The 15,077-nt window shown below is 41.4% G+C and overlaps 1 protein-coding gene across 7 annotated transcripts in view; it reads right to left on the bottom strand.

Moving 5' to 3' along the window:
• Positions 1–9,763: 9,763 nt before the first annotated feature.
• Positions 9,764–15,077, bottom strand: part of Exoc1 (exocyst complex component 1) — a 42,960-nt gene continuing 37,646 nt past the window's right edge. For all 7 annotated transcript variants that reach the window (XM_057771522.1, XM_057771524.1, XM_057771526.1 and 4 more), the window contains 3 exons: positions 13,615–13,814; positions 12,199–12,393; positions 9,764–10,427 (listed from right to left, as the gene is read on the bottom strand). In XM_057771522.1, the coding sequence (XP_057627505.1) occupies positions 10,275–10,427; positions 12,199–12,393; positions 13,615–13,814 (548 nt within the window). In that variant the 3' untranslated portion in view covers positions 9,764–10,274. The remainder of the gene's footprint in view (positions 10,428–12,198; positions 12,394–13,614; positions 13,815–15,077) is intronic.

The raw sequence follows: 15,077 nt of genomic DNA, 5'->3' as shown, positions 1-15,077 counted from the left end.
GCCTGCTGGCATGCTCCCAGACATGGTGGTCACAGATACTAACTTTTCAGAAGAATTAATTGCAAGTTGTCTTGGTGATGATGTCTTAAGCATAGCAATAGAAAGGTAACTAAGTCAAATGTTCTCCAGAGGCCTGAGATCTATCTGTTATGGCTTGGTCTACAGCACGGCACTATTGGGAGGTGGCAGAACCCTTAAGAAATACTGTAGTGAAAGGAAGCTAGGTCACTGAGCAACAAGAGCCTTTGGTAGTGTAGTGGATATAATTTGAATGACCTAGAGTAGGGTTTCTCAGGTCATCACTACTAACATTTGAACGGTCAGATCTTTATTGAGGGGAACCTGTCCTGAGTATTATGGAATATACAGCACCCTTCCTGGCTTCTCCACACTGAATGTCTGCAGTAGTCTCTATTCCAGATGTTCTTACAGTCACACTGGATGCCTGCAGTAGCCTCCAGTCCAGATGTTCTTACAGTCACACTGGATGGATGCCTGCAGTAGCCTCCAGTCCAGATGTTCTTACAGTCACACTGGATGGATGCCTGCAGTAGCCTCCAGTCCAGATGTTCTTACAGCCACACTGGATGCCTGCAGTAGCCTCTACTCCAGATGTTTTTATAGTCACAGCACCTTCATGACTTTCCAAATTGTCTTGGAGGCAAAAACGCTTCTGGTTGAGAATCACTGATCAAAATAGATGAAGGAATAATTGTCATTAGAAAAGAATAAGAATTATTAAATGAAATAGGAACAGGTGTCTATGAAGAGGACCAATCAGAAAGCTTGGATATTTAAAAATAATCATGAATTTTAAAAATATTGGGCCAGCAAAGTGGCTCAGAAGGTAAAGTCATTTTTCCTACAAGGCTGACAACCTGGGATCAGTCATTAAGTTCCTCATGATAGGAGAGAACTTGAAGAGAAGAGATTTTGGGAAGGGGAAAGAGAAGATGACATCGTTGGGAAGATGTAGAAAGAGAAAATACATTTCAGTCTGTAATAAATGTAGCCATCTTGTGGCAACTGGGCAAGGTGAGGGGCACAGATCACAATAAGGTGGAGTTACTAAAGGTCTCACCGAATGTGATATTTCAGAGCTTGACTTTCATCCAGCACATCATTAGACAACATTAAACTTTAAAACAAATGAATGATCACTTAATGAAATTAAGTGGGTAAAATTGGTCTGGGTTTGGAGGATGAATGCTAAATAGTGAACTGTACACAAAACGAAGTTGCCTAGGACAGTAGTCAAATAATCCTCTTAGCCATGTGATAAAATTAAAAAAAAAAAACCAATGTGGTCAAATGCCTGAGGGACAAAGACTACAAAGAAGAACAGAAAGCCCATAGTGAGGGGTCAGCCTCTCTAAGTGAAGGCGGAAGGAATCGAGACCAATGCCAGGTGTTGTCTTTCCGAAATGGAAGCCACAAATGGAATAACCAGGAAGCCACATTAGCAGGTGCTGTGGCAGGAATGGGGCAGTTCTCTAGAGATGTCAGGGAGACTGCTGGGCACATACAAGTGATATGGCTTTGGATACTGCTGGGGTTAACATGGCCATCCATTCTCCTGTATCTCCCTTCCCCTTAGACAATGAGTTCCTTATGAGCTGAGAAGACGAATATGCCTTTCTCTGTAGACATAACCAAACGAAGCAGGGACGACGGGTAAAATGAATTGAATTGGATGATCCAGATCTTTTATCTGATATTCCTTCTAGCATCTCAGTTGCTGCCCAGAAAACATGTGTAGTGGTTTGAGTGAAAATGCCCCCCTCAGGCCCATAGGGAGTGACACTATTAGGAGGTGCAGTCTTGTTGGAATAGGTGTGGCCTCATTGGAGGAAGTGTGTCCTCGGGGGGGGGGGGGGGGGAGGTGTTGAGGTTTCAGATGCTGGAGCCAGGTCCAGCGTCTCTCTCTCCCTGCTGCCTGAGGATCCAGATGTAGAACTCTTAGTCGCCTCTCCAATACTTTGTCTCTGAGCTTCCATGCTCTCTGTCATGACAATAGTAGACTAAACCTCTGAATCTGAAAGCCAGCTCCAATTAACTGTTTTATGAGACTTGCCGTGTCATGAAGTCTCTTCAGAGCAATAGAAACCCTAACCAAGACGTCATGATAAAATGTCAATAGTGCCAGCTACTTCAAGCCCTTTTATTTAAGCAGCAGGGACTCAATTTTCCTGTTGACAAAGGTGTATAGTTTGGCTGGCAACATGATTATCACTGTCATATAAGGGACACACTCATGGTACTTCCAGCCCATCTAGAGAGCTTAAAAGGCTTGTAGTGACCTGGCCACAAAAAGATGTCTACACTGTGTAAATGACTAGTTGTTATGAGAAGCTATTCTCCAGCAGAAGACTCTGGGAAATGACTCTCAGGAAATGATCACCTCTAAAGAGAACAGGGCTGGAACATCTCAGTGACATAGCAATTTTATTTTATGTCTACAAAGACATGGGAGCATTTTCATTTCAAATTCTGGTGCAAAGATTCAGTCTTTCTTCACCTTTTCCATTGAGAAGGAATAGAGGGAAGTGTGGAGGCTCTGAGGGAATGAAAAGCTTGATAAACATTATTGAATTATAAAACAGCAAACAGCAAGTCTTCTACATGCCAAACATTGCATGCCAAATGACAAAAGAACAAGCTAGGAAAACATTTACAGCTAATGCCATAGACCTAAAATGCACTTCATTTCTGGAAACTGATGATATGTCTATTACATCAAGAGAACAGAGCCCTGAAAATGTGGACATGCATGTCTGTGACTTTTCATTACTGTGACAGGTACTCAAGGGAAACAATTTCAAGGAGGGAAAATTGATTTCTAACTTGAAATTTTTGAAGCTTCAGCCTGTGATGGCAGTGCACATGCGTGGCGGAAGAGGCTGCTCACACAGGGCAGCCAGAAAGCAAACAGAAACAAGAGAAGGAGCTCAGGACAAGTTAGAGCTCTCAAGAATATAGTCCAGCCGACCTCCTCCAATAAAGCTCTCTAGGAAGATTCCTACCACATCTCAGGGATGCCATCACTGAATCCATAAGGGATACATTTCTAGGTCAGCACCCTCAGGAGCTGATCACTTCTTTGTTGTTGTTTGTTTTTCGAGACAGCGTTTCTCTGTGTAATAGCCCTGGCTGTCCTGGAACTTGCTTTGTAGACCATACTGGCCTTGAACTCACTGAGATCCACCTGCTTCTGCCTTCTGTGTGCTGGGATTAAAAGTGTGCACCACCACCGCCCAGCGCTGATCACGTCTTAAAAGCCCATGACCTGGAAATTAAACCTTTAACAAGCAAGCCTTAGAAGGAATAGTTCATATGTCAATCAGAGCAGCACACAAAGGATGGATGAGACAACACGCTAAGAGACTAACAAAGCCACCACAGCTATAGTGTTAGTGCTGGGGACGTTGTTTGCGTGCTGGTTTACGTAGTTGTCTGCTTAACAAGCACTGTCTCATCCCATCACACAGCAACCTTAGGCAGTTGCTAATACTAGCATCTGCATTTTACACACGGGCTTCATGACTTACTAAAAGTCATCAAGCCCTAGCGCCTTGACTTGAACTCTGTGGATTAAAGCGACTGTGAACTGTGCAGACCATCATGAAAGCCAACCCTGAAGTACAAGGGCACCTTACAGATACTATTCAGAGAATGATCAGTTAAACTTTGTGAGGACATCATTTTCAGGGTCCTCAAAGGCCAATTGAATCAACTTTCTAAATGGGGGACAGATTTCCTCTCTCCTAAAATGTCTGTGGTCGTTGCCATAGGAACGTATCCATGACTACCAAACTCCACTTTTCAAAGCAACTCATTGCGTTGCTGATCATCTTTGGTCAAAAGAGCTTCTTTTGTGCAGCTGAAGTCTGCTTCCCCTTAAGTGTGCATAATTTGTTCTGAGCATACATACGATGGCCCTTCAGAATAACAGCCTAATCTTCAGTTTTTCCTCATGGGCCCTAAAGCTGTTATTTATCTGGCTATTATCCTCTGGAGTAGAGACCCTCCAGTTTCTTAGTTTTCTTCAACAACTGGAGCGTTCCCAACTACCTCTCCCTCAGAAAGGGAGCATGTCCAGTATCACATAGAATTAAAGGTAAATGATGGGCCTGACTTTGGGAGGCATAAGAACCATGGCCACTCTGGGGCCTGTCACTGTGACCTGGAAAGCACCCACTGTGGTGAAAATGGGAGGACAGCTCAGCTCTTTCTAGAGTGATTTGAGTCTTAGACTCCCAGTGAAGGGCAATATACCTTTTCACACAGCAGAAAAAATTGGGTAAAGAACCAAATACAAGACAAGGGGCAAGGAATCATTTAAAAGACACGAGACCCTAAGAGGCAGCAGAGAAACAGTAGTTCTTGGGATGATATCCTCGGGAGAAGCATGCACTTTGATTTCACCAATATCCAGTCTCTTGGGCTCATGAACTGTTCTCTTTTCTTTTTAGAACCCTGTTCATCATGATGCAGTGGGATCTGATTAATCTCAGCGATTTATACCCCTAAAATAAAAATATTATGGTTATATGGTTTTTATGAGCATAGATTAGAACTATATTTCTAGTCATAGTTAATATAAAGTAAGACCCATGTATAAATCCCAAGGAAGGTTATCATAAATACACTTTAGTACCACTTCAAAAACACTTTTATTCACATTAAATGTCAGGGCCTATGAACTCTCTCATGAAAACATGCAGTGTTTGGGATTGAATACAGTTTTCTTCCACTATTTGAAAATCCTGGAAAGCTCCTTTTTCCCTAAGTGCTGTAAGGGTGACAGGTCAACACTGACATCAAAGTAGTCAGGGTAACCAATATTGGCTGAGTTTCTGCTTGTTAGGGTCTGGACAATAAACAGCTAAGAATTGCCAGCTCCTGGACAAATCTCAGAATGACTGCAAACTGCATTGCTCTCCATCAAACCTCAGAATGCCAATGAAGACTCTGAGCTCCTGTCTTCTCCCGCCCTATATTCTGCTCTAGTGATGGGATTAAAGGTATGCACCACCACTGCCCAGCCTCTATGGCTAACTAGTGTGGCTGCTAACCACTGCCTGACATGTATGACTGACAAGTGTGACTAGCTTTCCACTCTGATCTTCAGGCAAGTTTTATTTATTAAAACACAAATAAAATCACTATATTTCCCTCTTTTGGGTCTAAAATAAAAAGGCTATAACTAATATATGAAAAACTATATACAATATATACAGGCAATAAGTGCATCAACAATGTCTAATCCATTGCATTCGACAAATTCAGAGAAAATACTCCATCCTATCTTGGTGAGTCCAAAGTCTTATACCTAATTTATTTTCTATCATAACTTGCATTACTATGTAAAACTATCTTTTGATAGCTCTCCAACTTACATACTTTACAATTCTTTAGTGAATTTCTTTTCACGTAAACAAGGAAAGCTATGACTCTCTAGTCTTCAACTACCTCAGAGAAGGAAACAATAGCAACTGAGTAAGCAGGAAGTGAGAGCAAGCAACTCCCAAAAAATATGAGAAATGACAAAACAGAGGGCTGCCTGAACAGTCACCTGAGGTTCCTCTGAAATGTTGGGGCATTCATCTTTGCCTACAGGCCTAGAATATCCTGTTATCATTCTCCATCTTCCAGAAATATTTTTAATAAGAAATACGGGAGAATTCCAAGGGCTGGTTGATTCTTCAATATGCCGAACATTTAGTTGTTCCTGTACCAGCTGTTCCAAAGCCTGTCGTTTCTCTGTTGTTAAAGGCTATGCCCAACTCATACAGGTTTGTCTGTCCACCACTTTAAAGGTAGGGCTGTTGGTGCCTTTGAGATATCAGCAGCTGTTGTGCCCTGAATGGCTGGTGGCTGTACTTTATAAACTCTTCTAATATTTTTCCCAGAAACATACATTAATTTATGGGTTGTTTCTAAGGTTGGGGGAATGTTAATCTGAGTATTCCATTGTTGTAACAAATCATGTTCCCACAAATTCATTGCTATGTTAGCAACATATGATTTTAATATTCCTTTCTGTCCTTCTGGCCCTATACATTTGACCCATCTCATACTGTTTCACCTGAGATAATGTTCCAGTCCCTAAAAGATGAACATTTATGTCCTAAAGAGGTCAATTTGGATGCCAACATTCTGGCAAATTATTGTTACATCCACACCTATCTTCTAGACTTTCAATGACAACATCCATTTATTCATATTTTTAATTTTGATCTTTATTCATTTATACATGTTTGCCAAAATACTCGCTTTATGGTTTGTCCTGAATTTTTTGTTCTCTCTTCCATAGCTGTTCTATTATCTAGAACAGTATGGTTTCTTACAATAGGCATTAGGTTCTTTAATTGCTCTGGGAAGGAGTTTCCTCTACGATGGCAGAAAATGACTAAACCAGATTTGGCATTGGGGCCTGCAAGGGCCCCTCCTCAAGGAATTTCCTGAAGGCAAAATTTTACCTTGAATGTCTGTGATTGGACTACATTCATTAGTCCAATGCCTGCCTTTGCCACACCTTCTGCATAATCCAGAAGGGAAGGGCATTCTGTTTGGATTATTCTTAGAATAAACATTACTAGGAAGACCCTGTTTACAATGCCTTTTAAGGTGACCTTGTTTGCCACAATTATAATACTTGACATTTTGATTTTTTTCTCAAATCTCTCCTATCCAAGCATCATTCAATACTGATTGCATCTTGGATCCATTCCTCCAAGGGTGGTGATCTTGCCTTAAAAGGCCTAGTTATCCTTTTGTATTGAGAATTAGCATTTTTCAAAAGTCAGAAAATCAATTACTATTTGTCTAGCTTCTGAATTTGGTATCATTCTATTTACTGCTTAAATCAATCTTTGTAAGAAACCTGTGAAGGCTTCCCTTAGGCTCTGTATAACTTTAGTAAATGACTCTTACTTCTCCAATTTTGTCCCAAACATTCAAAGCTGCTGTGTGGCATAAAGCCAGGGCATGGTCATCATATAAACATAACCTTTCTATAGTAGTATAATCTCCTTCTCTAAGAAGATGATATTGGGAGATTTTCATACCTCTAGCTTTACTTTATTGATCAATAGTCTTAGCCTATTGAAAGGAACTGAAATAATCACACAGAAACTGTATTAATTAAATCACTGCTTGGCCCATTAGCTCTAGCTTCTTATTGTCTAACTCTTACATATTAATTTAACCCATCTCCATTAATCTGTGCATCACCACAAGATCGTGGCCTACCAGCAAGGTTTTACCATGTCTGTCTCCAGAGGTGGCTCCATGGCTTCTCTCTTTACTCCTTCTCCTTTCTCCCAGCATTCAGGTTAGTTTTCCCCACCTGTGTTCTGCCCTGCTATTGGCTCAAGCCAGCTTTATTAACCAATGGTATTCTCAGCACATAGAGGGGAATCCCACATCATTAGCCCCTTCTTTGAAGCACATACTCCATTGTAATTGTGGACTAGCCTCTAAAACAGCTTTAACCAAGTCTTCTAGTCTTTACAGATAATTCTATTACAAACTGACTGTGAGTTTAACATTGCTTCACAAAAGGTGAATGCATGCTATATGAGACTATCATTTCCTTGAATCTCCTTAAGTCTAACATTGGCACAGGGATCCAATTAGCTCTTACAGAGTCTCTATCATTTGGCGATTCCTGTAAGGTTACTGGATATACTAAGGTTGGTTGTTTGAAAACCTTAGGCTATTCCTCTCTATAATGTAATGCTGAAATTGGTTCTCCATTAAATTCCTCTGTCTGAATCTGAATATCTCTATGCTCTGTTTTATTAAGTTTTTCTAAGGCCTGTATCTTGGCAGTCAAACCAAATAGCTTTTTAAGAGATAAACCAAGCATTATCAAAACGGCAATGATATTATTTACTATTATCAAGATGATAATAGTATGTCAATCCCAGTTGACTATCACTTCATTTAATGGTCACTTTTAAATCATGCATTACATAATCATGCAGAGACCTAACTTTATCTATTCTAATAGTGTTTCCCATTTTTTCAATGTGGGAAAAAAGCTCTTTTAACTAATTTCTCCCTTAAAGAATTCCCAATTTTCCCACCAAACCTGCTGCCAGTGATGATGAAGGTGTGAAGTTTATTATTGTTGCTGCAGAGAACAGTAAAAGCCTGACTGGATTTCAAGGCAGCTACCTAGTTTGGCAGTAGCCTGAGAAGGGGGTCCAGGGAAAGCCCACCAGGAGAGAAGAAAACCTAGCCAGTAGAGTGGTGACTCTGGCCGTGTGTAGCTCTGGCCTATGCCAGTGGCTAGAAAGCCACAGGAAATGGCTTTTTCTGTGAACTTGTACCCCAAAAGTTGGGTACCAGATGTTGCACAAATAATAAAAACCCAGAGACAGATAAGATCAGAAAAGCAAAGCAGCCAAGCCACTAGAGAGTTCTTACCTCTACTAAGACTCAGACAAAGAGGTCATGCTACGCTCAGTGTGACTGCAGACTGCAATGCTCTCCACCAAACTTCAGACTGCCCATGGAGAGCCTGAGCTCGTCTTCTGTCTTATTTTCGTCTCTAGTGCTGGGACTAAAGATGTGCACCACCACTGCCCAGCTTCTATGGCCAACTAGTGTGGCTGCTGGTTACAGGCATGTGCCACCACTGCCTGGACGTTATGGCTGACTAGTGTGGCTAACTTTGTACTCTGATCCTCAGGAAGCTTCATTTATTAAAACACAAAATTAGTATCACTATGGACATCTTTCACTTGGGATCCTCCATAAATTTGAATCATCCCACAGGCTTTTCTTAAACATATACTGCATTGGTTGCTGTACAGGGTAAGAACTATGTGCAGGACACATTTTCTTTTCTTCCAGGGCCAATTTCCTCACAAGAATTCCCAGCGCGAGTATGCCACTGCTCACTGTGCTCAGTGTGCACACTTACAGCAAGGCAGCAAATTAACGCAGGGCAGGAGGGCAGGCTGGGCTCCAGTCGCCTGGAACCTCATTGAAAACAGACTGTGCCTGTGTCCAACACTGCAGGCACCACTAAGGACATTCTTGCTTTTTCCTTTCCATGAACTAGTGTCTGTTTATGTTTTACTTTTTAACTCAGTACTTAATAAGCAGTTAAGTGCAATAGTTAATGATTCCATGAAGCAGTTGACCCTCGCTGCCAAGCTGGTGATGAAACTAGTCAGCATGTCTCAAACTAACAAGCATCATGAGGGATGAGAACAGGTGCTTGATAGGGTGGCAGGGCAATGAAAATGAAAGGGACCTGTTGGAAATTAAATGGAGACTAGTGCAGAATGCAGCCCAGAATGCAGCCCACCAGCTTCCCCATCTCCTGATTACTCTTCCTCTAGGCAACTAGGAAAGAGACCTACCTTCTAGATCCACACTACACACGTCCAGATGGCAGGGATGCCAGCTGTGACGGTCTCAAGTCACCTTCTCAAGCATTTCTACTGCCCACAGATTGGTATGGCTTCATCTTGCTTGTTAGGTCCGTGCCTCTAGCACCTCCTGTTTCCATGCATCCCTCTGCCCTGTTCACCCATCCTACCATCTTCTGACTCCTCTCTTAAAAGCGAGGACTGCCCCAATCACAGAAGCTTAGCACTCATTTAGGCAAGTGAGCACTGTTAGCACAAGTATACTGCTAAAATTCTACATGTTCTTTGGTATAAGGCCTCACAATTAGTTTTGATACACAGCTTCTTGCTTTTATGTGCAACAAGTATAAAACCTAAGGATATTACCAAATATCAACTTTAAAAAACTTTTTTATTTAATATACAGAGCCACATAATCCTCAAAATCCAGGCTGGTAACCGACTACCTCTTCAGCTGCCCTGCCCATGTGACACGTGCTAAACAAGGGACAAACAATACTGTATGACGCTTTCGGAGTTCCATGATTGTTAGCAACTGGTGAGAAGTGAGTGCCGACGAACTCCCACTGTTCCTCAGGAGAGCCACTCGAAAACACTAGAAGCTGACAATTAAGGGAAATGTCCCGCCCAGCACTGTGAAGTGAGTGCTGAAGGCATTTCATGATGAGATAAATGCTTACATAAGTGCATCACCGGGACGTCAAGGAGAACTGACCCCCAGGCTGCGCTCTGCACTCAGGACCTGGGGCAGAGCACCAGTTATCTGACATTTAGTCACACACAAACGCTTGAGTCTGCCTTCTCAAAGCACTTGCTCTATTTTTTAATGTAGTGTTGGTGTACTGAGAGTGTGTTCATTTCTTCTTGTTCTTCGATCAGGCTTGTTTAGTGAGACTGTGCAATGCTGGAGCAATAATCCAGAATGTCCTGAATAGTGAACTCCATTGTCACTCCAGACCCAGGATAGCAGCGAGCTATCAAACCCTCGAAGTGCTTGTACTGGCGTATAAATTCGTCTTGCATGGAGTGCCACACCACCTATCGCAAAACAGAAAGTGAAAGCCAAGAACTGTGAGGGGAAATGGTTACATTATCACACACGGAGAACAGACTGTAAGAGGGAATCTAGAATTTGGTACAGCATGGTAGTTAAGAAAATACATTCTGAAGCTAGCATTCTTAGTCCTTCTACTTTTAAAAGACTTGTGACCTCAAGTTCCTATCTGTAAGCAAGGTGTGGCTAACAACACTTCTTCCTCCTAGGGAATAAGCAGAGTTCTTAGGACAGCTCTGCCATATGCAAGCACCCGTCATGCTTTAGCTGGTATTTCACAGACTCTACACCTACAACAGATGCACTCTGCACAATTATGTGTGGATCGAAGACCATCATCCAGGAAGTGCAATACTTAACACTTTTTTTTTTTTTTTTTTTTTTGGTTTTTCGAGACAGAGTTTCTCTGTGGTTTTGGAGCCTGTCCTGGAACTAGCTCTTGTAGACCAGGCTGGTCTCGAACTCACAGAGATCCACCTGCCTCTGCCTCCCAAGTGCTGGGATTAAAGGTGTGCGCCACCACTGCCTGGCGCAATACTTAACACTTAAGGTCCATTTCAGACAAAGTTAAATTCTTTTTCTTTAACAAAAATTGATGGCATAAACATTGCTTGATACTGGGGAAGGAAAGCAAGGATGATCTAGGCAACTACCTGATTCACAACCTTGCCATGGAGGCGGGCATGCAGGTAATTTCAAGACAGAATTCCATACACACAATGAGTCAATTTAAATTGAATTAAATTTATCTGCATCAGCACTATTCAATTTAAGTCTCCTGAGGACCAGGGGAGGGTGGGAACTATGATCATATCCCAGCATGTCAACTGAGGGGATATACTCTTCTAGGGTTTTCCGGTGAGCCTTCTAAATCCTCCATTCCTGTCGTAAGACCAGTCACTGTCTCCCACGGTATTTGTTACACCATTTGCTTTTAATCATTTGGCTCATGCTGTTTTCCACTGAGTACCACACTGGCCACGCATTAGCACGCTGTTCTACTCTGGGAAGCAAACACAAATGCAGCATCACGGTGAGCATGTCTATGATGTCTATGATGCTGAAACTAGCTATTCTCCTCAGCCCCGAGTCTTCTGGCATAGTTTATAAAGGATATAGCTTAAATTTGGTTCAACTCTGGCCCCACTGCTCATGAGTGAGGCTTGCTGCCGTGCTACTCCATCTCTCTGAGCACCCATTCTTCCTGTCTATAAAATGCCAGTGTCCATGAGAGAGGCTTCAGGTCTGAAATAAGGAAATTTGAAGTAACTTGCCCCAAATTGCAGCTTCATCTGGATCCAGATTACAGATCCATTTCTAGCTCCAACCTCACTCAGTGCCCCTGCACCATACTAAGCAATACCACATTCACTAAGCATAGCCTTTAAGACAAAACCCCAGTTAAACAGAGAGGTGATGTCTCACAAACAATAAAGCAATAAAACAATAAATCAGAAATAATTACATAAGGACCTTTCTTCCTTACAATCATCACCCTGACCTGTGTTTAACAGAACTTTCATTTGTCTTTTACTTTTTGTCTTGCTTTTTGGAGGCAGAGTGTAGCTCAGGTTGGCCTTCAGCTCACTATGAAGCCTAGGATGACCTTGTGTCCTTGCGCGTTAACCCCCAAGTGCTGGGAGTGCAGGCGTGCGACAGCACACTCAGCTATGGCACTGCCGAGGCACTAAAACAGAGCATGTGTAGCGCCTGTGGAGAGAAGCCCGAGTCTGTGAAGCCAGGGGATGCACATACCTGCAGTAAGTTCTCCTCTTCACACAAGTGCTTATCAACCTTCTTGTAGAGGTTATCCAGACCCTTCTTCACCTCCTTGCCAGGATATTCTTTAATGACTTTGCGGAGCTCTTGCTTGTTGAATGCAAGCTGGTAGCTCACTTCCTCCTCCCGTATGCCCTGTGCTACTCGGGCTTCAACGCCTTCAAAGAAATGCTTCAAGGAAACGAAAACGAATAATGGCTAAGGACGTCTTACACTATCACCTGAACTTGGTAAAAACCAGGCTTAAAAGTACGTGAGTGCAGAGAAGCTAAAATAACTACCATTTATTACCATGGTACTCAGTAGTTACTTTTTACCACTCGGATTCTTTTCTGTTTCTGTAATGTGAGTACACAGAAAATAGCTCATACGCTGCATTTGCTTCATTTTCCACTTAATATGTTTATAGACTCAGGGTTTTTCTCTCTCTTTCAGCCTTCTGCAAGTTGGGATGGGATTATAAACACAAACCATTATACCCAACAAAACAATCATTTCTTAATTTTATTATTCATCATTTGCTCAGGGAAATGACTCAAGTCAAAAAAGAATGACAATGTACAAAATAATTTTTTTTATCTTATGTGTTATTTTTTGAAGCAAGATCTCTCACCGAGCCTGGAAATCATTGTTTAGGCTACATTTGTAGGTCAGTGAGGACTCAGGACTTGCCTGTCTCCGTGTCCCCGAGCTGGGGTTACAGCATACTTTTACGAGGACATTAGAAACTCAGCAAGTGTTTTACCCCAAACCTATTCTCCTTTTCTTTTCTGTTTTCCTCTCTCTCCCTACCCCCTCTCTCCCCAAGAAAGGCTTTCTCCGTGTTGCCCTGGTGATTTTAGAACCTGCTATGTAGACCAAGCTGGTTTTGAATTCACAGTCCTGCCTCTGCCTCCCAAGGGCTGGAATAAAAGGCGTGTGCCACCATGCCTGACCTTGTTCTTTTATCTTGACCAAATTTTTGAAAACTTCCCCTGAACTAAGTAAAACTTGGCCATTTATGAAGAAAAAGATGGGGAGAGTTCAGTCAAGGTTCCCCCTCAAGTTCACTTTGTTTCCGTATTTGTAAAATGGGATAACAGTACCTTAGCTCATATCATTGTTCTATGTATGTATTATTTACTTTGAGACCGAGTTCTATCCATGAAGGATTGAATATAATTCTTGTCTCAGCCTTCAAGGCAGTGAGGACTATAGGAGTGTCTTCCACACCTGGGTGTATCACCATTTATACGAATTAAAGGAAACTACACACATAGAACAACTGTTAATGTCTGGCACACTGGCAGCTTCAACAACCAAGCCTTCATCCTCATTCTCCTGTGTCAGTACACAGAACATCTGTATGCTATCAGATCAAAAGCAGGAGAGACCAAATGAAAATCTACTCACGTTTAGTTTTTCAAGAGGCTGTCCTAAGGAGTAAATGACGTAAGACTGGAGGTGATCAGTGTACTTCTGCTTGGCTTCCTTTTTCTCAGCTTCTAGACATGAGATTTTCAGTCGAGAAAGAGTTGCAAAAATATGGTGGAAGTTTTCCATCATAACTACATCCCTGGGGGTCTTCTGGCTTTCATTTGCTACTTTCTCCACTAAAATCAAAGCAGAAAAAGAAACGAAAACTTCTCTGATATGAGTCAAATAGTTCAGGACTAATGCAATACTCTGCATTGCAAAGTCTTAACAGCCTCCTGAAACAACCATCTTCAAACAATACCGTGCACATGTGGAAATTCAGTATGGAATAACGGTAACTTTTCAAATCATAGAGGAATTATGAATTATAGCTGCTATGTTAGGGCAGCCAGATGATTAATATCATGGCTAGATTCTAAAATGTTCAATTACTTAAACATAAAAAGCAATAACAGGATCATGAGGATCAAGAAAAATATATTGAGTTAAAAATCAAGTTTTGTGATAGCATGGCCTTCTAAAAATGACCCAAAAATAAGAGTTGAACTCTCCTACATGAACACCATGAGCAAAATCACGAAGTACAATAAAATGGGTGAGATCATTTGGTGCCTACTGGTATGGCAAGGGATAAACCTGACAATAGGGAGTAATATCTAGCACTTGTAGAGTATACATTCCACCAAATACTCAGAGCATTAAACTGATATAAACTCTGCACCATAATTTGGCAAAATCTTGATATATACATAAACCTTTGAATCACCAATTTCATTTCTAGCTGGAAAGAAACTAAAACATACTAAAGGCATATTCAGTAAGTAAATAGTGGTATATAGAAGACCACATGGCCATTAAAATAATTATAGTTACTTATAATGGTTAGTACAGTCAGCATGACAGGCTCTAGAAGATGTGAGAGATGAGCCTTGGGGCATGGCTGTGGGGGATGACCTTGATTACGTTAACTGAGGTGGGAGACCTGCCCACTGTGGGTGGGACAATTTCCTAGCCAGAGGCTCTTGGACTGCAAACACTAACATGCAGCATTCAATGCTACCTTCTTATGACTGTGGATATATATGCCCAGCTGCTTCCAGCTTTGCTGACCTAACTTCTCTGCCATGTTGCACTGTACCTTGGACTGTGATGTGAATTAAATCTTTCTTAAGTTGCTTTTTTATCAAAGTATTTTATCAAAGCAACAGAAAAAATAAAAACAAGACAGAAATCTATATTAGTGAATAAGGAAAGATAACAGGTTTATGGAGTTAAGCAGTTTCCAGGGTATGTAATAGTATACTAAAGTATAGTAAAAAAATGTCGATTACAAAACCATACATATTTTATTCATTTCATCTGATTCTAAAATAAAATATGCTCATATGCACTCACAAAAACTAGAAAATAGACTTAAATCATGAGAAAGATTATTTGTA

This window comes from Chionomys nivalis, chromosome 6 (genome assembly GCF_950005125.1).
Source record: "Chionomys nivalis chromosome 6, mChiNiv1.1, whole genome shotgun sequence".
NCBI lineage: Eukaryota > Metazoa > Chordata > Mammalia > Rodentia > Cricetidae > Chionomys > Chionomys nivalis.
Note: the sequence above shows the minus strand (reverse complement) of the source record. Positions and strands in the feature narration are given on the sequence as shown.